Below are 22,964 nucleotides of genomic sequence, written 5' to 3'. Positions count from 1 at the left end.
CGGCGGCCAGCCCTGAGGAATGCGGGCAGGGACCCTCCGTGACTATTCCCCGTAGACAGGATTAGTTACGGGTGAGAAGACAGAGGAGCAGAAAGGGCAGCTAGCTTCTCACGGTTGCACGGACTGGAAATAGCAGATGTGGCGCGGAAGAAACGAGATCAGAGAACACGGGCCTTGAACGAGGGTCCTTCTAAACGAAGCACCAGAAGACACACGCTCACTGATTCACAGACAGTTCAGAGAGGGGATTTGCAGTCTCCTCAGAGTCGTGCTCGTCAGCCCCCAGTCACAGGTGTAGGGGACAAGAATGAAGACTCACTCTGCCTAACTGGGTGTTTTAAATGTGAGAAGAGACAGATGTTCTGAGCCAGTGGGACCAGGGCCAGAACGGGCCACTTGAAAGAACATTGCACGCGCAGCCCTTCTCAGGTTGAGGACAGGCCTCTGTGTTCTGCTCTGCGGTGTGTGCTGGGGTGGGAAGGGCAGTTGTGGAAGTGAAGCTGAGTGAATTCAAGGGCTTTAAACTGTTATGTGTGTGTTTTCATACCTTGAACGTTGTTTTCCTCTGTGCACAGCTGACAGTGGGTTCTGAGAGGCCGGCTCCACAATGGCCTCTCCGGGGGGTGAGGTGTGAGGGGCTGGAATGTTCCTTAACACCCTAACGAAAGGTCATGCCAGCTGGCTGTTAGATCCAGCCTCGGCTTACCGAACGCTGCTCTGTCTAAGCTTAAGAACAGAACTATTGAAACTTAGTCAAGGGTCAGCGTGCCCCCATTTTTATTTATTTATTTTTATTTATCTATTTTTTATTTATCTACCATTTTTATTTATCTACCAGCCTGAAGAGTAAACATGATGACATCACTGCTGTTTTTCACTCAGCCCCCCAAGGAAGTCCAGCATCTTCCTCCTGAGACTTCTCCCTCCCTGGCCCCGATCACAACTGTCTGGAAGCCCTAGAGCTTCTCAGGCCAGTATGATCAGCACCCCACTGCCATGCCCCTCGCAGCGACGGGACATCACGGTTCAAGGGGGGCCTACGCAGTCCTTCTCAGGGCCCGTCAGACGCCCATATTGAGTCACACCCCCATGCCTGGATGTTATTCTCCGAAGCACAACCACGAGACCAGGTTGTGCTAAATCCATTCCCTCGTAGGGGTGCCCGGTGGCTCAGTCGGTTAAGTGTCCATCTCTTGATTTTGGCTCAGGTCATGATGTCATGCTGTGTGGGTTCCAGCCCCGCTTTGGGCTCTGAGTTGACAGTGCAGAGCCCGCTTGGCATTCTCTCTCTCCCTGTCCCTCTGTCCTTTACCACTCACGTTCTCACACGCTCTCTCTCTCAAAAACAAATAAGCAAACAAACAAAAAACATTCCCTTGTAACCCTCAAGGGTCACTGCCCGGATCTCTGGTGCCTTGTGACCCTCCCTGGTTACCCCTTAGAGAATGAAAGTTGGATGATTAGTTTCCTCCTTTCCAGAAAGATGTGGCTCCTTGCTCACATTGGTCCTGTGATCCTGTGAGCCAAGTCTGCACACTACTTACCTACAAGTTTGCTTTTGAGGGAGTTTTTATCTGAGCAAAGAAAGTCTGCTATATACACCAGGCACCGTATTATTATTATTATTATTTTTTTTTTTTGAGAAACAGAGAGAGAGAGAATGCATGTGATTGGGAGAGGGGCAGAGAGGGGGGGACAGAGGATCTGAAGCAGGCTCCGAGCTGAGAGCAGAGAGCCCCGATCTCACAGACCATGAGGCCAGAACCTGAGCCGAGATTGGGTGCTCAGGGGACTGAGCCACCCAGGCGCCCCAAGCACCTTATTACTAAGCAGTCAATCTGGTTAGAACTGGTTTCCTTGGAACTCAGTGAAAGCATAGGGGCTACGTGCAGAGGTTTGATGGCCAGTAAGAGCCAAGCTTGAGCCCAAGTCTGTGACTGTGGGCAATTATTTACCTCTGTGAGCCTCAGTTTCCCCATATGTCAAGTGGGAATGATGACAACCCCTGCCTAATAAATGCAACACTGAAGCACTTAGGGCAATGCCTGGCGTACTATAAGTACTCCACAAATGTGTATTAGTACTCGGATTCCTATTGTTATGCCTATAGGGATGATCATGATGATGGTGATGATGGTGACTGATGGTGATGAGAGTGATAATAATCTAAGAAAGATGATCTTATGACCTTTGCTTTTGCTTTTGTTAGAAGCTCACACAATCCTTGATTTTGGATCACGGGGTTCACGTGGAAGACCGTTTCCTTTTGGTTAACCCACTGAGTGTGTCTTCAGTTCTACATTCAAGCCATGTTCTTCTCTGATACTGCATTAGACAGAGGGCTACTTCTAGCCTAGCTGAACTGAATGAAATTCAGTCTCCACCCCACCCACTCCCTCAAACCACATTGAGCTCCACTGATTTAGGTAAGGGAGCTCTGAAAACTGGTAAAGCCCAGTGTTTCCACTTTTGGAAACGTCAGTGCACAGCGTTGGGGCGGATGCGTATGACAGAGAAGTAGCCCCGGGCTCAGCGCTGCTCCGGTCAGCACATCCGGCAGGTGCCCGACGGCAGCCATGTCTCCAGGCTCACTGCCGACGTCTCTGGCTGCCCCCACCTTGGTGAAAATTGGATCCCAGCTGGGATGAGATGGGATGAGATGAGAGTGAAAATGGCCTTGCCATTTGGCCTACTGATCTGGGCACGGCAGCCCCAAGCTCCCTTCACAGGGAAATGCATCTTTGTGAAGAGCTGGGATCCATCCAGAAGCTCTGGGAAGGGGGGGGTCCGTGTGGAGCGGCTGCTCACGTGTGCTCCCTCCTGTATCAGTACCGGGTGTAGAGGGGCCGGTGGAGGGGGGCGGCAGGAGGAAGGGGAGGAAGTGGCTGGTAGGGAGGCTCAGATCTCTCGAGCCCCCGGTTTCCCTCAGCTCCACCTGCGCATTAATCTCCCGGGGAGCGGGCTGTGGGCAGTGCCTCCCTTGTTCACCGGGGCTGTCACGTCAGGATCCCCGTCAGCATTCATCAGACTGAAGGCTGAGATTAGGACGGTGTCTAAGTTCAAGTACCAAGGGCACAGCATGTTCCGTCTCAATATGATGGGAAAGCTGTGATTGAGGAGCTGGAGCAACATGTTTTTATTTGGTCCCATTTCAGACGAAACAAGCATTTCTTGATAGTAGAAGGTTGGAGCCCTCCCAAGCGTCTAGAATCAGGGAACTGGTTAGCTAAATTGCTGTACCTCTCACAGAAGATGTGGGGAATGTATTGAAAGTGATGTCAGCATTTTTACTGGCAGCAAGAGATGTGCAGGATATATAAGTCAGAAAAGAGCATTGGAAAAGACCACGTACAGCATAATCCTGGACCGAATTGGAAGCATCTGTCTACCCACGTTTTCATGTATGGAGCTGTTTGCACAGAAGACCGTTAGGAAAAAATCTGTAACAAGGTGTTACCGCAATCGTGGGATTTGAGGGGTGTTATTTACTTCTCTTTCCCCTTGTCCTTGCTTCATAATTCTGTTTGTTTATTTTGCTTTATTCATCTCTCCATGTAGCCTGTGTTTATTGAGCAGCCGCTGAGTGTCAGTAAACAGGGTCTGTTTACTTCTGAAAGTTAAGTTCTCTGAGGACGAGTAGACCCACAGCAGCTGGGCCTCTTACCACCTAGAGTCGCAAAGCAAGCAAGCACCCATCTGAGTTCGACCTGCTTCCAGAAGCCAAATCCATCCTCCTCCCTGAGACCAGCTGGCCTAACCCAACAGCAGTGGGATTGGAGAAAAGCTCCAGAAGCCTCTGCTGCCCTGGGCTGACTCCAGGCCCCGGCACATACTGACCTGGGTCAGCATTACTCATTCCAATCCCCATAGGCTGCTCATGCATGCTCTTTCCCACTCAGGCTGGGTCCACGGCCTGCCCCCAGGGAAGAAGCTTCCTGGTGCTGCCTGAGGCCGGGGAGATGGCCCAGGCCTCCCAGCCGGCTCTCCTGTGCACGGCTCGCCCTGGCTCTGCCTGCTGTCTGCGTGTTCGTGCGCCGTGTTACCAAAGTGGGACGGTGTGTCAGCATTAGTTTGTTTAATTACGAATGCTTTTGTTCTGAAGGCTACTGCAGTTATTGATGTAGCATCAATAATGTAGATATTGAGTATTGATTCTCCCTTGTGAGAATTTCTTTTTTCTTTTTTTAAATTTCTGAGAGAGAGAGACAGCATGAGCAGGGGAGGGTCAGAGAGAAAGGGAGACACAGAATCTCAGGCAGGCTCCAGGCTCTGAGCTAGCTGTCAGCACAGAGCCCAACATGGGGCTCGAACCCACAAACTGTGAGATCATGACCTGAGCCGAAGTCGGACGCTTAACTGACTGAGCCACCCTGGCACCCTGCGAGAATTTCTTATGTTTACTTCCAGGCTTACGGGCCTGGAAGTTTGAAGAACGGAGGGCAACAGGTGACTGACTGTTTTCACTGGCTTCTGTCCCCCACCTCAGAGGTCTGGATGAGGAAGCATCAGGGACACACAAGATCCTCGGAGTATGAATTTTCAGCCTTGGCTGCATGTCGGAATCACCAGCGAGCTTTAGGAACTGTGGGTGCCTGGGTCCACTCCCAGAGACTCGGATTTCCGGGGTCTAGGATGTGGCCTTGGCACTGGGAGTTTCTAACACTCCCCGGGCGATTCTAATGTAGGCCAGGGGTGAGAGCCATGCCCCGGGGCACCTGACCCACCCACCCCGTCTCCTTCCCCCACAGCCCAAGGAGACCAAGTTGGCTTGCAGAAACTCGGTTTTTCCCCTTGGCCAGCGCCTCTCCAAATGAAACAGGGTGGATTAAGCGCTTGAGAGCATTTGGGCTTCTCAGTGGCCCATCGGAAAAGAGTCCTCAGAGAAGCCCAGTCCACTTCTGACTCTCCCTTCCCCCTCTTTTCAGTATGGAATCGTGCTCGATGCCGGGTCTTCCAGAACCACCGTGTACGTCTATCAGTGGCCAGCAGAGAAGGAGAATAACACTGGAGTGGTCAGCCAAAGCTTCAAGTGTAGTGTGAAAGGTAAGGCCCAGACTGTGTGCGGGAGGCCCACGGGGAAGCCAGCGGGAGTCCTGAGGATCCCTGGAGGCCTGAGGGACCCCAGGAAGCTGCCTGGAGCCAGGGAGCGAGCACCGGGCGCGGCATCAGGGACACACGCCACCCTGTGCAGACGCCGCACTTGCGCGAATGCCGGCGGAAGGCACGCATCTCCTGGGCCAGAACGAAGGACGGTTTCCCCCTCACGGTAACAGCAGTGGGCCAAGCGTCGGCATTTTCTCGTGCTGGTTCCCTGAGCCTCACTTTGCCCCAGGTGATGTAAGGGGGGCCGGGCAGCATCTGCTGGCACAGTGGGTCGTACTACAGAGGAGGGGGCCCGAGATTAGGGAATCTGACACATTGATAACGGCTGCCTTTTGATCCGGGGGGAATCTATCTTCTGAGCTTTGAAAATATAATCCGGAACAAAGGCAGTCGGGGCCTCTGCTCGTAAGACGTGCAGAAACATGAGAGGGTCGTGGAGAACTGTATTCCAGCAGGGAAACTGCATTCTCCTTGGCCGTGCGTGTCGGGGTGGGGGTGGGGTGGCGGCGGTACAGATGGATGGACCGTCGGTAACCAGACGGGCATCTCTGGTCCAGTAAAGCTTGATTCATGGACCCTGAGAGTTTGAATTTCATGTCATTTTCGAGTGTCACAACACACTATTTTAATTTTTCCCCCTAAAAACTGTCTTAGCCCACAGGCTGTACAAAAAAGGGTGTACAAACTGGATTTGGCCTTGAGATACCACCCCCCCCCCACCACCACCCCGCCGAGACAGAACAGTCTCGGCACCTCTAACGGCCCTCCACAGCATAGCCTGAATTTTATATTCACTGTTTCCTTGTCCTTCTTATATTCTTTTGTCCTTATGCATTTAGTTTTTCCTGTTTTTGAAGGCAGGGTCAAACAGGTATACACATAAACGGAGTCAATGTTTATTCTTCTGTAACTCGCTTTATTCATGAACTTTGGGTTTTTAAGATCCATCTGGGTTGAGAGGGAGTCACAGAAGCTCATACGTTCTTCCCTGTCGATGGACATTTGTATTTCCATGATTATGGAAAGGACGATTAAGGGATAAGGTTGAGCATATTTATATTTTAATTTACTTTTAACATTATAAATTATAAATATGCTTATATATTTTATATTTATGTTTCACATGACCATTTCTGTTTTTGTGAAATTCCTGCTCGTGTTGCTCACTTTTCTACTGAGTTGCTTGACTTTTTCTCACTGACTCACTGGAGTTCTTTTTTTTATTATTTTTTTTTTAATTTTTTTAATGTTTTATTTATTTCTAGGAGAGAGAGAGAGAGACAGCATGAGCAGGGGAGGGTCAGAGAGAGAGGGAGTCACAGACTGAAACAGGCTTCAGGCTCTGAGCTGGCAGTCAGCACAGAGCCCAATGCAGGGCTCGAACCCACGAACCGCGAGATCATGACCTAAGCGAAAGTCGGACGCTCAACCGACTAAGCCACCCAGGCGCCCCTTTTTATTATTTTTTTAATGTTTGTTTATTTTGAGAGCGAGAGAGAGACAGAGCGTGAGTAGGGGAGGAGCGGAGAGAGAGGGAGACACAGAATCTGAAGCAGGCTTCAGGCTCTGAGCTGTCAGCACAGAGCCCAAGGGTGGGGCTTGAACCCATGAATCATGAGCTGAGCTGAAGTCACACACTTAACTGACTGAGCCACCCGCGCCCCCGGAGTTCATTATACATGTTGTGAATATGAGTGCTTAGCCAGCATTATTGTTCTCATATTTTCTCACAGCGAATGGTTTGTCTTCTTAAGTCTCTTCGTTGTGTCTTTTGATAAACAGAAGTATTTTTATGTAGGCATAATTACCAGTCTTCTCTTTTATGGGTTTGCTCTTGTGTATTTAAGAAATCCTTTAGCCTGAGGTCATATCATATATGATATAAATATATGTATATTTATATGTTTATAAATATCATAAAGATGTTCTTCAAAGTTTTATAATTTTGTTCTTTAGCAATTAAGTCTTCTTTAATGTTTATTTATTTATTTTTGAGAAGGGGGAGAAAGAGAGAACAAATGAGGGAGGGGTAGAGAGCGAGGGAGAGAGAGAATCCCAAGCAGTCTCCACACTGTCAGTGCAGAGCCCGATGTGGGGCTCAAACCCACAAACCATGAAATCATGACCTGAGCTGAAACCAGGAGTCAGATGCTTAACCAGCTGAGCCACTCAAGTACCCCACAGTTAAGTCTTTAGTGCACATAGCCAACCCCAGTTAGCGAGTGTGTGTCTGTGTGTGCCTTTTTATTATTTTTTAAATTTATTTATTTAAATTCAAGTTAACATACCGTGTAGTATTGGCTTCAGGAGTAGAACCCAGGGATTCATCACTTATGGGTGCGCCTTTTTATAAGCCTACTTCTTTAGGGGTGCCTGGGGGCTCAGTCGGTTAAGCATCCAACTTTGGCTCAGGTCATGATCTCACGGGTTGTGAGTTCAAGCCCCATGTTGGGCTCTGTGCTGACAGCTCGGAGCCTGGAGCCTGTTTCAGATTCTGTGTCTCCCTCTCTCTGTGACCCTCCCCAGTTCATGCTCGCTCGCTGTCTCTCAGAAATAAATAAAACATTAAAAAATTTATAAACCTCCCTCTTTAGACCATCATGATCTTTGACTTGGCCTAGCGCTTCCTGGCCAGGATGTGAACACGTCCTGAATGTGTCGGCGCCCCAGCCCACAGGACAACAGAGTAGACTCTGGACCGGTTCCCCCGGCCCCAAGCAGCCTCCTTCACTTGCCTCCACGAGCTGCCCAAAGATAATAACTTCTGGGGGTTCCAGCACTGATAAAGCTGGCAAGCAGAATTAGCCTTTCCCACGGCGAGACTAACAGAGTTCTCTGAATAACAGGGTGGGTTCTGATCATCCGACCTTCAACGGAGAGCAGCCAGGAGCTCACCTTCCCTGGTACCTGGGTGTCCAGGTTAGGGTGTCAGTGAGCAGATATTGAGACAGAGTTTGGGATGGAAGGTAATTCTTAGAGAGCCGCACCTGCGGGAGGGAGGGGGAGCGGGAGGGCTGGAGGGAAGAGAAGTCACGCCGCCACGTGGGCCTGACAGGGCTCGGGGCAGTCAGGTGCCTTGCGTGGCCTGAGTTGGCTGGGCTGCGACAGCGCTGTTGCCATCGGTGGTTCCATGTCGCCGTCCTGGAAAGGGCGTCGGGCAAGGCGGCTCCCTGCGGCGAAGGCCGCACGAAGGAGCTGGCGGCTGAGACGCTAAGCCGTTGTTTGAAGGGGCGCCTGCTTGGCAGCTCTCTGGGCCCACAGGGCACTGGGGTGTTTCCTGAGAACTGACTGATTGTTGTCCACAAGGCACAGGCGGCCACAGCCGTGCTCGGAGCCCAGCCAGAGACCCCAACTCTGTGGTCCTAACTTCTGAGCCATTTCCTCACCGTCGAGCATGAAAGAGGGTAGCGGGATGCTCGTTTTGAAAGGTGAGAGCAGCCACGTCAAAAAAAGAGAGGGCAGTGTAGAGTGATCATTAAGACTCATCCCTCCTGTGTGAGTTCTGGGATGTTCCTAACCGCTCTGGGTCTTGGCCTCTTCATCTCTAAAATAAGAAGCATGAGAATAGTAACACCATCCCGTAGGAATCATTTGAAGATTCAATGACATGTGTATGTAAAGCAGGTAGCAAATGCACAGCATGCAGTAAGCACTTAGTAAGTGTTAGCTATTGTTATTCAAGGGCCAGGACATTCTAGAGCTCCCGGTGGATATTCTTGCCGAGAAGTTAGTCTCACCCAGATCTGTCTTTAGACCCAGAGAGCAATTCAGCCAAGTCAGTCCTGATGATCTTCTGGCTGTAGGGGGACATGCGACCTTCATGGGGACATGTGACCTTCATGGAAGGGGCCCTTGGCCACCCTGGATGTGATTTAGGGGAGGGGCAGGGACAGGGAGCCCACACCACATCCATAAATGAGTCTTCCCTTTGATCGCAGTAGCCTCAGGATCCATATATGTGCTCCAGATGACCAGAAGACCACAAACTAAATCTCAAAATACAGAGTCGAAGTTTGGCAAGTGCCATTGCCTTGAAGACACGTGGCTTCTGCAAGGATAATTTGGGTTTCTGGTTTGCCAGTTGCAAATTTTCCAGGGCTCCCCCGCCTGGGGTGGTGAGTGCTTGCTTGCCCCACAATGTATCCCAGATACCCAGGCTCTCGGAGGTTTCTTTCTTGGGGGGAGGGGGACCTGGTGAGTATCGTCCTCCTCATTTGCTGCTCTTTTCCTGAGTTCATCGGGTGCTGCCTCAGCTGCCGGTCCCCATGCTGGTGTCTAAAGCCCTGGCTGCTCGTTGTAAAGCCATTCCCCGGAGGGCACTGGTCCCCTAGAGGCCCCGCATCTCTTTCTCGGCGTGCCATGCTTATGTCTGCTGCTGCCTCCGCTCAGAGGACATTCACGTGTTCCCTTTAAACCGGTGCTTAAAGTTCTTGTTTTTTTTTTTAATTTTTTATGTTTATTTATTTTTGAGAGAGAAAGAGAGCGTGAGCGGAGGAGGGGCAGAGAGAGAGGGAGACACAGAAGCAGGCTCCAGGGTCCGAGCTGTCAGCACAGAACCTGATGTGGGGCTCGAACTCATGAACCGCAAGATCATGACCTGAGCTGAAGTCGGGCACCCAACCGACTGAGCCGCCCAGGCGCCCCTAAAGGTCTTTAAACTCCACAGGGGCCTAATAGTTACCAGCTCCTCCACTGAAATACCTTAAGGAGTTGCTTTGGGGACCCGATGTCTACAGTTTTGAAAGCATCCTTTGCTTGGGTACGTCTCCTGCTTCTGTCCTACCTCGAGTAAGTCTTATGTTATCTGTCCAACCCCCTTTCTCCAGACTGGAATAGTAGTTCCAACCCTCCTTTCTTAGGGTTGTGAATCCCAAGATCCCATGAGCCAGTGAGCCCAATCTCGTCTTCTCTCTAGGAGGCTTACGGGGCGTTATGCAAATAGGTGACATGCTCAGGTGCCCCAACTTCTGACATCCCAGCATTCCTCTTACCCAGTCCCTTCCAGAGACCGGCTCTGGCCGATCCAGATTGAACTACACGATCCCCTTAGCATAGTTTCATACTGATTTGAAAATCTCATTGACTGATCGATTCATTTATTCATTTATCTAACAAATATGAATTGGGTGCCGACTGTATGCCAGTATGTCCTTGACACTGGGGATTCTAAAATGAAATATACAGGGCACCTGGCTGGCTCAGTCAGTGGGCTCTTGATCTTGGGGTCATGAGTTCAAGCCTCACATTGGGCATAGAGCTTATTTAAAAACAAATAGAAAATGGGGGCACCTGGGTGGCTCAGTCGTTTAAGCGTCCGACTTCGACTCAGGTCATGATCTCACGGTTCATGAGTTCGAGCCCCGCGTCGGGACCTGTGCTGACAGCTCAGAGCCTGGAGCCTGCTTCGGGTTCTGTGTCTCCCTCTCTCTCTGACCCTCCCCCGCTCTCGCTTTCTCTGCCTCTCAGAAAATAAACAGAAAAAATTTTAAAACATACATAAAAACAAATAAAAAATAAAAGGTAAATAAATAAATAAAATAAGCAAAGTCTGTGCTGTTGTGGAACTTACATTCAAATCACGGAGCTAGCTCATAAATGGGTATAAAAACACGTCAGGGCGAAGGGCTGAAAGGGGAAATCAGTGAGGCAGGCGGGCAGAGCGCGGTCATGCTGCTTTAGACAGTGTCACCAGGGAAGGACAGAGGAGGAGACAGTCAAGCAGAGGCAAAAGTGAAAGAAGAGTGTGAGACATTCACATTTTTGAGGGAAGAATGTGCTGAACAGAGGGCCTGGCAAGGGGAAAGGCCAGGAGTGGAGGCCGCTCAGCATTTTCCAGGAAAGGCAAAGGGGCCAGGGTGACGGGGGCAGGGAGAATGGTGCAGGAAAGGGGAGCAGTGAGGCCAGCACTGTGGCCGAGGGCAGCTCGTGGAGGCCCGGAGATGCAGTGAGGGGTCCGACTTGTCCTCAGGGGCGTTTTCACCAGAGTATCCTGGCAGCCACTGGGAGATCCTGGCCGCGGAACTAACATGGACATGACTTCTGCTTTTCATGGAGCGTTCTGGATGTAGAACATGTGGTCAGAGGCTGAGGTCGGAAGCTATTAGCTCGTAGGCCAGTGCACGTTACGACGTCACAAAGCCGTGACGTTGTGGTGGTGTGGTCTGCTGTGGGGCGATTTTGCTCCGCCGAGAACATTGAACAATGTCTGGGGACAGTTTTGATTGTCCCCGCTGGGGTTGGTGGCACTGCTGGCATCTAGTGGTGGCCGGGGATGCTGCTGAACCTTGCACAGTGCGCAGGACGCACCACAGCAGAGACCTGCGCGGCCCCAGATGGCAGTGGTGCCGAGGGGGAGATGCTCTGACCTAGAACGGTGCTGGGGAAGGTGGAGGAAGTGCTCAGATCTGAGAGTTAGTGTCAGAGTAGAGCCGGGGCGCCTGGGGGGCTCGGTTGGTGAAGTGTCCTACTTCGGCTCAGGACATGATCTCGCGGTTCGTGGGTTCGAGCCCTGCATGGGGTTCTGCGCTGGCAGTGCAGAGCCTGCTTGGGATTCTCTCTCTCCCCTCTCTCTCTCTTTGCCCCTCCTCCACTTGTGCACACACACTCTCTCTCTCTCAAAATTAATAAACATTTTTAAAAAGGAGACTGAAGAAACATACTAGCCAACTGCAGTGGATGGAATTTATTTGGACTATAATTCAAACAAACTGGATAGAGAAAAAGAGAAGGGTGGGGGCATAGAGAGGGAGAAGATGAATATGCAGAAAATGTGCGCCTTACCTAGACTTTAATTCCATTAGTTTTTACAGGCATAATAGTAGGATCATGCTGCTTTAAAAGAATTCCTGCCTGACTCTACTTTCAGTTCTCTCTGTGATCGTTCATGTGAGCTTCATGGAGATTTCTGGCCAAATTGAGGAACTCTGTTATGGGTTTGTTTGGGTTATAGGTCTGTTTCTCTAGGTGTGTGATTTCTTCTTGAAATTCATAAATGTGGACTTTCTGGTCTTCTTTTATACTTAAAGTTTAGGATAACATCTTATTAAATTACATATAGTTATGCCACAATGTTTCCTGACGATAAATCATGACAAGATTCCTTTCTCCCTCTGTGTTTGAACACATGGAACATAGATTTGAATTTTTGTTTCATTTTTCCTGTCCCCCCCTTTTACTACGTCTCAAAACCTATTTAGTGGAAATTCTGTGAAAAAGTGAATTTACCAGAGCACCTGGGTGGCCCAGTCGGTTAAGCGTCCAACTTCGGCTCAGGTCATGATCTCACCGTTTGTGGGTTCCAGCCCCGCGTCGGGCTCTGTGCTGACAGCTCAGAGCCTGGAGCCTGTTTCAGATTCTGTGTCTCCCTCTCTCTCTGCCCTTCCCCCACTCATGCTCTGTCTCTGTCTCTCAAAAATAAACATTTTTAAAAATTTAAATAAAATCTTTAAAACAAGCCAAAACAAAACAAAAAATGACTTAACCAAAAGGCAAGTCATGTGAAAGAAGACGAGAGAGGCAAAAAGCCAAAACGATTGATTATTTCTGAACCGGAGAAGGAGAAGGAGAAGAATTTTTGCCTTTTAGCGAAGCAAACTGACATGTTTTAAGAACGAAATGATAACATCTCTGCAGTTCGCTCTGTGGGGACAGCGAGCAGGTGACACCAGAGGTGCCCGTTGTGAGAGGTGGGAGGCGGGCACCACGGGGTTCGTCGTCCCACTCCCCCCACCGCCTTTATGTCCGCATTTCCGTCTCGAGGCCTTCCTGCCTCACTGTTTCACTTTCGTAATTCCTTCCTTCCGTATTTGGAGAGTTGACTCCACGGCGTGACCCCACGGGCCTTAGCACATCCACCCGTTCTCAACCCCCTACTCACGCCCGTTAATGCCCAGAGCCGATCTGTTTTTTTATGTAGAGTCTGTATTGCCCTTGCCGGCGCCCGGGAATGCTAAGAAGTGCTGACTGCTTGCTCCTCAGGCTCGGGGGTCTCCAGCTATGGGAAGAACCCCCAGGACGCCCCCAAGGCCTTTGAGGATTGCATGCAGAAAGTCAAGGGGCAGATTCCAGGCCACCTCCATGGATCCACCCGCGCTTACCTGGGGGCCACGGCTGGGATGCGCCTGCTGAGGTAAGGGCTGGGCTGGCCCCCAGGAGCCCATCCGACCGAAAGCAAGGATGTGACGAACCTTGCCAGGAACGTGACCCTGTGCCTGGGAACAAACCCGAAGGAAAGGAGCCCATGGTCTCTGCCTTGAATTTAGGCTTCCAAAGTTGGGAAACTTTTAGTCTTTATTTTAATGCCGAGAAAGAAACTGTTATAACATGGAATCCCACCACCTTGGTGATTTTCCTGAGAGCTCTGGAGAAGAGGCAGGTGAAATCGCGCGGGGTATACTTCTAGGCTTTAGGAAAGGAAAAGCGTTTGGGGCGCCTAGTCTTCTGACCCCGGCGTGCCGGCAGCTGTCCCCAGAGTTCCGTAGCTTCTCACGCACACGGTCCCACCGGCATCTGCTTTCAAAGAGCGTTTCTTCACTGGGGCGCCTGGGTGGCTCAGTCGGTTCAGCGTCCGACTCGATTGCAGCTCAGGTCATGACCTCGCCATTGTAAGATTGAGCCCCACGTCAGGCTCCACACTGACACGCTTGGGGTTTTCTTTCTCCCTCTGACCCTCCCCTCCCCCCCCCCAAAAAAAATAGTGGAATTGGTGCACTTCAACTCAGTCAAAGCCTTGAGCTATTAGGAAACAAACAGCTCACTGCGTGCAACTTAGCAGTTCCTTCTAAACTTGTAGCCATGACGCTTCGCCCACGTGCACTGTTTTCTAATGCCTGTTTCTCTTTTTTCCCCATGATTGTAGCTCCTTGACCTTGAAATAAAAGAAAAATAGTTTTTATTTTTTTAAGAGAATACATTTCTTTTTTCTTTACCGTGCATTTATTTTTGAGAAAAAGAGAGGGAGAGCTCACAGGGGAAGGGCAGAGAGAGAGAGGGAGTGTGAGAATCCCAAGCAGGCTCCGCATTGTCAGCATAGAGCCTGATGTGGGGCTCGAACTCACGAACCTTGAGGCCATGACCTGAGCCGAAATCAAGAGCCAGACACTTGACTGAGCCACCCAGGTCCCGCAAGAAAAATAAATTTTTAAAAAAATCAAACTGAAAAATCTACCCAGGGTAAAAACCTGCTGTGAACTGTGAAAATAAGGCTTATCCCCCAAAGATGACAGTCAGTGCTGCAAACCCACTTTGTCTGGAGTGACAGTAACATAAAATTCTATGTGTGGGCATAAAGCAGATGCACAGAGACAGACAGACAGACAGAGCCACTTCAACATGGTCATTAGAAGAAAGCACAAAGCACCCTCGGTCGGATTAGGCCTTTTCCCTGAGGTTTTCCTCTCCTTGTTTCTATCCCTCAATCCTGGTGGACCGATCAGAATGTGGGAAAAAGTTGAATTTCTTTGCTCCCCTTGGAATCTGCAGGGTGTTCCAAAATTATTGCATTTACCTGAAAGAAATGATACAGAAATTCCTTCCTTCTGCCTTTTCTTTTTTTCTTTTCTTTTTTTTTAATTTTTTTTATTATTTCTAGGAGAGAGAGAGACAGCGTGAGCAGGGGAGGGTCAGAGAGAGAGAGGGAGTCACAGACTGAAACAGGCTCCAGGCTCCGAGCTGGCAGTCAGCACAGAGCCCGACGCGGGGCTCGAACCCACGAACCGCGAGATCATGACCTCAGCGAAAGTCGGATGCTTAACCGACTAAGCCACCCAGGCGCCCCATTGCCTTTTCTTTTTTAAGGAAACAAAGCATCCGACTTTTTCTTAGCTGCCTTTTCTCCCCTCCTCTCAGTGAGGAATAATTAGAAGACACGAAGACTTCTAGCCCATGGCAAAAACCATGGAATAGGAAGTTCTCCACTTGGGAAAACAGTGAATGTCCCCTTTGAATAAATTAAAGATTAACTCCTCCTCGTAAAGCTTTCTGATGGTAATCCATTCCTTCTGAGGATCTGGCTGACGTTTTAATTGAGAGAAAAGTCAACTATTTAAAAAAAAAAGCATTTAATGAGAGTCCTCTGGGAGGGGAACTGATAAAACTAGGAAAAACCTTGGATTGTTTTCCAAGCAGGGATCATTTGCTGCTGAATTAGAACGGACCTCGGCTTGTAGCGTGGTTCTTCCTCGTTGAGCCAATAGTGAGCCAGTGCCCCTGGTTTCAGTCACCCCGTGATGAAAGGGGAGCAAATGTCCTTCCGCAAGGTAAAATGGCGGCAAATGAACGACAGCATGATGCCATGTCACGGGTGATACTTGAATGCTGTGTTTCCACGTTTCCGTGGGTCAGCACACTGATGGATTTCAATCCAGTGACGGCCACGATAGCCATCATATCCCCTCATGATGAAGCCCTTTCTAGAACAAAGCAGGGACAGCTGAAAAGTGGCTCTTTCTTTCCTCCCTCCTCCTGAGATCCCCCTTCCTTCTGGCCTGATGAGAGCTCCTTTGTGTGGTGCCTCCAGCGGATTCCTAAAGCCACCCCGTGCCTTCGCCAGTCCCCTTTCCTGTGCTGATCTGAGACACAGCAGCGGTGATTAAGCAGAAGGCTCTTGGAGTCGCTGGCGCTAGAGAACGAGGCAGAAGCAGGCAGCGGGGAGGGAACAGGGTGCTTGTACCTGAGGCTGTTTCTCTGCTTGGCAGTTTGACGGGTAACAAGTGCATCTGCCTTCAGGTTCCCTGGGAGGTTCCGACTTGCAGACGGTTGCCGTTTTTGCACATTCTGGGAGCCCGTCCCTGCCGGCGGAGGGCTGGGAGGTTCGCCTTTGCACCTGATTGAGAACATTGGAAGACGCTCATCCCCGGGCCCTCAGCCTTTGTGTTCTGTGCCTTGCATAGGTTGCAAAATGAAACAGCAGCTAATGAAGTCCTTGCAAGCATCCAAAACTACTTCAAGTCCCAGCCCTTTGATTTTAGGGGTGCTCAAATCATTTCTGGGCAAGAGGAAGGGATATATGGATGGATTACAGCCAACTATTTAATGGGAAATTTCCTGGAGGTGTGTGAAAACAAATGCATGGTTTTTAATCTTGCTGTCTATCCCGTCCCTGTGGGTGGTCCCTTACGCACAGGTGCGTCTGTCCTGTGTCCCTCTCTATCGTATGTGGCATGGAGGAAACACCTGTGAGACATAGCTAAGAAAAGACACACAGCGCTGGGGCAGAACAGGACCACATGTACGGGGGACAGGGGTGCCATCACTTCACTAGCTGGTACGAAATTGGAGGTGGAGGGGATCTAAATCTAAAGGCTGTGTGTATCTTGAAGGGTAGCTGGAGAATGGCCCTTCTAAGAAGCTCCACGGCCCTCTGGAATTTCCAGAACCCTCAGGCAGCCTCTTGCCAAACCATCCTGTGTCCCTGGGTCCCTTCCATTGCTGTCCCCACATGCCCCGCCCCGGTGCAAAGGAAAGCTGGCTTCGAGGGACAGTTGCCATCTTACAGAGGACATAAACCATATCCAGCCCAACACCTACTTTGTTCCCCCTCAAACATATTCTTAAATTTTAGTTAATTGCCAGCAGTTACTATTTTAGAAATGTCACACACACACACACACACACACACACACACACCACATATAGACCCACATCTCTAGCTTTCCCTGACCCCCACGCCCCTAAAAGTTGGAAGCGCTGGTCCCGCAGGCTCACATTGGCGATAACAAGCAGAACAGAGTGCGGCCCGCACAGTCCCCAGTTTGCCGCGGCCCCTACCCGACCCTCCCCGTTGTCTACACCTAACCTGCTTCACCCATTTATGCTGCCTGCCTAGCCCCGGAAGCACTGGAGCTCACCACCCTTGAAAGAAAGGAGAGTTCTGGCCCCCAAATGCCCCCCACGTCCTATTTCTTAGCAAAGGGAGCCGGGTCTTGGGTGGAGAGTCCCAGGCTAACAGAGACGGTGCCTCCGGCGTTTTCTCTCGTTTCCTTCCCCCCGCTGTGCAGAAGAACCTGTGGCATATGTGGGTGCATCCAAATGGAGTGGAGACCACAGGCGCCCTGGATTTGGGCGGTGCCTCCACGCAAATATCCTTCGCGACCGGAGAGAAGGCGGGGCTGAACGCCAGCCATGTCACGGAGGTGTCCCTGTACGGCTATGCGTACACGCTCTACACTCACAGCTTCCAGTGCTACGGCCGCAATGAGGCTGAGAAGAGGTTTCTGGCAATACTTCTTCAGGTACCTGAGGCGGGGGGTTGGGGGAGGGTGTGGGGGCCGGGCAGCAGGCGTTCCTTTGGGGGTCTTGAGGGGCGTGCGCCTTCTGGGGTCTGTCCATCCATCTTCTGATTGGGTTGGAAACAAGACCATTTGCCAGCTTAGTCATGGGGGGCGGCGTCCAAGCTTGCTCACTCGCTCTCTATGCTGTGCTGCCCACTGCCGGTGTATGTGAGTCAGAAGCCTAGGGAAATTGCAGGACACCCGATGTCTCATAAATGATTCAAGACCTGGGATCCCTCTATGACACAAGCTGTTTTAAACCAATAGCTAAATAAACCTGAGACCTTTGGGACTCCCCTGAGTGCTGACAAAATCATAGAAGTGGTCCCCAGAGTTTGCTGACGCGAGAGGCCTGAGCCCCCCCCAGGTTCAGCCTCCTTTTACATGGGCCTGTATCAGGTAGGCTGGTCGCCCCCTGTGTGGTGAGATACGGGAGGGGCCGAAGGCCATCACATTGGCCAGTAACGGACACAGTAACGGTTCCGTGGCTCCCACGGCTTCTTCAGGCGCCAGCTGCAAGGTGTCATTAATGTAAACTCAGTGCCCGTGTGGTGGGTGTCACTGAGCCCGGGCTCCACTCACGATGTCCTAGCCCCCAGAGTCCAGTGCTCGGGACGTCCGTCTCAGCCAGGCATGGCTGCGAAGAGAAAATGAAGATGAGAGAAGGGGCTTTGACCACCTGGAGGGGCGTGAGGCCAGCCAGAGGCCACAGATCCTGGCTCCCGGTGAGACCCGGGGCAGGGGGCAGGGCCGGGTCAGCCGTGAACGCAGCGGACACAGCACCATTGGTTAGTGCCCTCCCCCCCCACTCACTCGGGCCGCTGGGGCGGGAAGCAGTACTTGCCCAGCCGCCAGCCTGCGGGGAGGGTGGGCTGGCTCACCAGGCAGCAAGACTGACCCCTTCAGGCCCCTGCACTCACCGCGTAGTCGTGCAGGGGTGAGAGTTCGCCTCCAGAGCTGGCCGCTGCCCAGAGCTCCTCTTTGAACCTCGCAGGAAAGGCGGGAGCCCCGACACATATGCGCCTGACGGGCATTGTTGGCGGAGGCTGAACTCGCGGGAAAGGACAGGGTGGGGGCCCCTGCAGGCAGCCCTCGGGGCTCAAGAGACCCAGTGCCCCCCCAGACTCACACCACCCCCCCTCGGCCGAACGGAGCCCACGGGGAACCCCGTCCTCCCTCGCAAGGCGTCCGAGACCTCCCCCCACCCCTGCTCGCCCTCTAACGTGCTGGAGCCAACATGCTGCTGCCCAGGGGAAGCTCTGGAAACACCTCTTTTCTCCACCTCCCTTGAGTTCTAGCAACGCTTCACGCCTCTCCCTCCAGTGCTGACCCCGGGGGTGGAGGGCACAGGGCTCCTCGGAACTTGCAACGGGAGACAGGGGGCAGGTGAAGTCATCCTTTTCCCAGAGCGAGCGAAGGTCAGAGGAGCTAACCTCTTAAATTTGGCTGGCCCTGAGGAAAGTGTTTGTGTGTGTTTATTTTTACAGTGTTTATTAAAGAATGATTATTGGGGCGCCTGGGCGGCCCGTCGGTTGGGCATCCGACTTTGTGTCAGGTCGTGATCTCACTGCCCGTGGGTTCGAGCGCCGCGTCGGGCTCTGTGCTGACAGCTCAGGGCATGGAGCTGCTTCCGATTCTGTGGCTCCCTGGCTCCCTGCCCCTCCCCCACTCGCTCTCTGTCTCTGTCTCTCAAAATAAAATAAAGACATAACAAAATAAAATTTTAATGATTATCGGGGGCACCTGGGTGGCTCAGTCGGTTAAGCGTCTGACTCTTGATTTCAGCCCAGGGCATGATCTCAGGGTTTGTGAGATCGAGCCCCATGTCCAGCTCTGTGCTGAGAGCACAGAGCCTGCTGGGAATTCTCTCGGCCCCTCTCTCTGTCCTTCCCCTCCTCTTAAAAAATAAACATTTTAAAAAAAGAATGATTATGTATCTAAGAATCTACAGTGGAGAAGCCAGTACTCCCCTGGTCTGAGGTCTCCCTTGGGTTAGAGAACGTGGGGCTCGAGGTGCGAGCCCGGGGCTGGGGGCAGAGGTGGGCGATCCCAGTGTCCCGTGTGGACAGTCGGTGAGGAGGGACGGGCAGCTCTCCAGCGTGCCCGGTGACCTCTGGATGCCTGAGTAGGTGGCTCTGCCCGCAAAGCCTGTGACTCAGGAGAGGGGAGGGATCCAGGTGTGCTGACGATCACCCACAAATGCACGTTCCGACCTGCCTGCCCAGCACTTTGATGTGCCACATACATGTTGCCAAGCCCCGGCTTAGAAGGTCCACAAAGATGATTGCATCGTGAACGCTGGCTGAGTAAGTGCCACCAGTCTGGATCTGGTCTCCTCACCTGTCGCAGTCTGGTTAGAATGGGACCTGGATGTATCCTTTGCAGCCTGTTTTCATATGAACAGGCCCCCATGGCCCCAGCGCTGGAGTCTCTGACAGCATTTTAGGGGCTGAAGACATGCATTCACTTTCTTTCATCCCCTCTTTAAGATTTTTTCTTCTGTTTTTAAAGTAACACATGTTCAGTGAAAAAGGGTTAGAAAATGCAGACACGGGCACACAGAAATATAAATTATAAAACCAAACAAGGAACCCTAGAATTAACCACAGTAAACATTTTCTTCCAGTCTTTTTTTCATGCATGAATCTGTATGTTTACAAATTTGGCTTCATATGCTGTATATAGTTTTATATCCAGCCTTTTCTCTTTTTCTTTTTTTTTTCTTTTTTCTGAAAGAGAGCGAGAGAGGCAGCGTGAGCAGGGGAGGGTCAGAGAGAGAGGGAGTCACAGAATCCGAAACAGGCTCCAGGCTCTGAGCTGGCAGTCAGCACAGAGCCTGATGTCTCTTTTTCTTTTGTAATGTTTATTTATTTTGAGAGAGAGAGGGAGAGAGCGTGAGCAGGGGAGGGGCAAAGAGAAAGGGAGAGAGAGAATCCCGAGCAGGCTCCATCTCATGAACGATGAGATCATGACCTGAGCTGAAATCAAGAGTCAGACGCTTAACTGACTGAGCCGCCAGGCACCCCTCCAGCTTTTTCTTTTACCTAACGATATATCATGAGCAATTTCCTGTGGTGCTTAATATCCTTTGAAATTATTATTTTTATGGATGCATAATGTTCCAAGTACCATTCTTTAAAAAGAAAAACTAGATAGGTCATTTTATTATGAAAGAAATTGCATTCTTACTGTAAAAATGTCAAACTATGCAAAAAACGCATTGAAGTAAAAATGAAAGACTCTCTTTCCAATGCTGTTCATCAAATGTCTTCACTGTTCACAGCTTGATACATTGTTGTTCAAGACTTTCCAGATCAATATCTAACTTGTTTTCTGTACCCTTTAATGTTTCACAATTTGTCAACCATTCCTCTCCTGATGGACCTGAGGCTATGTCCTGTGGTCATAAACCTTCTCGTGCACATAACCTTATGAACTAGTAATTTTACTTCTGGAGGATGAAATCAAAGGATAGGTATATTTTTTATATAAGTAGATAAATGAGCAATCTTCCAACAAAATTAAAACCATCCGGATTCCCACCCACAATACTGTGATGACCTTTTGCAATCTGATAATTTCAGGGATTCTGAGACATTCCATTAATAAGATAATGAGGATCTGTTTCTGAATTTCCTATTATATTCACCCATTTCTCCATTCTTAACACAGTATCATTTGTTATATGTTCTAGTTGCAATAGTTTGTTTTTCTACTCTCAGACATTTATTTTGAACTTCAAAATCATTTAAAGTAGTAACAGAAAGGAACTTTGTTTCACTGAGATTATGATTGCAGTTGCAATGACTGAAAATCAATTTGGTAAAATATTGGGCTATTATTGAAATTAGGAATTTCTGTATAGAATTATATTATTCCAATTATTTAGTTCTTGGTTTGCATCCTTCAATAAAACTTACCATTTTCATGATTGGCTCTGTAGCTTTCTTTTAGTTTCCTACCTTGTTTTTAATAGTTTCTATCACTATTGAGAATAGTTCCTATCACTGTCTTTCCACTTTTGACAGGATTTACCCTAAGGTCAAGTTATGCTACAGTTTTCTAGGAGCTTCTTTGCTCTCGAGCCTAATGGGTGACCCTTTAGTGCCAGTGCCCTGCAAGTACTAAGTTCAGGGGAGATTTGTTGAATGTCGAGGGACTGAACAGCTTAGACCATTGGCAAAGTATACTTAAAGAAGGCAATAACAGGGGCACCTGCGTGGCTCAGTTGGTTGAACATCCGACTTCAGCTCAGATCATGATCTCATGGTCCACGAGTTTGAGGCCCACATCAGGCTCTGTGCTGAGAGCTGAGAGCCTGGAACTGCTTCGGAGTCTGTGTCTCCCTCTCTCTCCGCCCCTCCCCTGCTCGCTCTCTGTCTCTGTCTCTCTCAGAATAAAATAAAGACATAACAAAAAAAATTTTTTAATTAATGGTTTTCAAATTGGGCAGAGTTCAAATCCAATTCCTTTAGAAAACAGAGTACATAAATAGAACCATATGCATTTTGGACTGGCGTCAGCTAAGAAAGAATATTTTTCTCCAGTAAGTAAAATATTGGATAGTCATTTGGAAAAAGTAGAGTCAGGTCCTTACTACAATCTTTATGCCAAATAAATTACAAAGGGATCAAAGATTTGTATGAATAAGGATATTTGGTGCAGCACTGTTTATAATGGCAGAGTGATTGGAACCCATATAAATATTCATATAGAGGAGATTCCTTAAATAATTATAGTTGATTTGTACAGCGGAGTGCTATGCTGCTACTAAAAAGAAGAGGCCATTCTATATGTACAGCGAATGGAAAGATCTGAAAGATAAATTTTTCAGTAAGAAAAGCAAGGAGCCTAACTGTGTATAGAATACTACCACGTATAGTTTTCAGAAGAAAGAAGAGGGAGGAGAAGAGATATTTGTGTATGCATACAAGACGTATACACTACATCTCCAGGAGGAAATTACAAAAACTGGCAACAGGGGTTACTTCTGAGGAGGGGATCTGGTGGCAGAGTGGTTGGGAAGGAGCCCTCATTTTCACAATGTATTTATTTGTAACCTTCCGGGTTATTCTGTTAGGTGGATAGATAATATCCTATCCTATTCAAAATGATCCATTAAACTAAACATATGTTGTGTTCTCCTCAAAATGGATTTCACAGGGGCGCCTGGGTGGCCCGTCAGTTGGGCATCCGACTTTGGCTCAAGGCATGATCTCACTGCTTGTGAGTTTGAGCCCCGCGTCGGGCTCTGTGCTGACAGCTCAGGGCCTGGAGCTGCTTCAGATTCTGTGTCTCCCTCTCTCTCTGCCCCTCTCCCACTCACGCTCTTTTTCCCTCAAAATTAAATAAATGTTAAAAGAATTTTTCTTAAATGGATTTCATAAAACCTGCTTCACAGGACCGTGGGGAGGGGTGAGTCAAGTAATGCGAGCGACAGCCCGGCGTGGTGCCCAGTGCGGGTAACTGTCACCCCCCCCCCCCGGACTTATCACGACAACCTGCGACTTGCCTTCAGGTGCGCGCTGACCCAGAAGGGCATGTTTTCCATCCATTTCTCTCTTGGCGCCAGAGGGTAACAATAGTGAGAAT

At 49.9% G+C, this 22,964-nt stretch overlaps 1 protein-coding gene across 4 annotated transcripts in view; it reads left to right on the top strand.

The window, feature by feature from the left end:
- The window catches only part of ENTPD3 (ectonucleoside triphosphate diphosphohydrolase 3), a 37,674-nt gene that overhangs the window by 9,454 nt on the left and 5,256 nt on the right, over nt 1–22,964 (top strand). For all 4 annotated transcript variants that reach the window (XM_039237250.1, XM_039237249.1, XM_039237251.1 and 1 more), the window contains 4 exons: nt 4,926–5,043; nt 13,081–13,231; nt 15,993–16,152; nt 17,100–17,333. In XM_039237250.1, the coding sequence (XP_039093181.1) occupies nt 4,926–5,043; nt 13,081–13,231; nt 15,993–16,152; nt 17,100–17,333 (663 nt within the window). The remainder of the gene's footprint in view (nt 1–4,925; nt 5,044–13,080; nt 13,232–15,992; nt 16,153–17,099; nt 17,334–22,964) is intronic.

Source organism: Hyaena hyaena, unplaced genomic scaffold, assembly GCF_003009895.1.
Source record: "Hyaena hyaena isolate Hyena2069 unplaced genomic scaffold, ASM300989v1 scaffold_121, whole genome shotgun sequence".
Lineage (NCBI taxonomy): Eukaryota > Metazoa > Chordata > Mammalia > Carnivora > Hyaenidae > Hyaena > Hyaena hyaena.
This window is presented reverse-complemented; position numbering and strand designations above follow the sequence as displayed.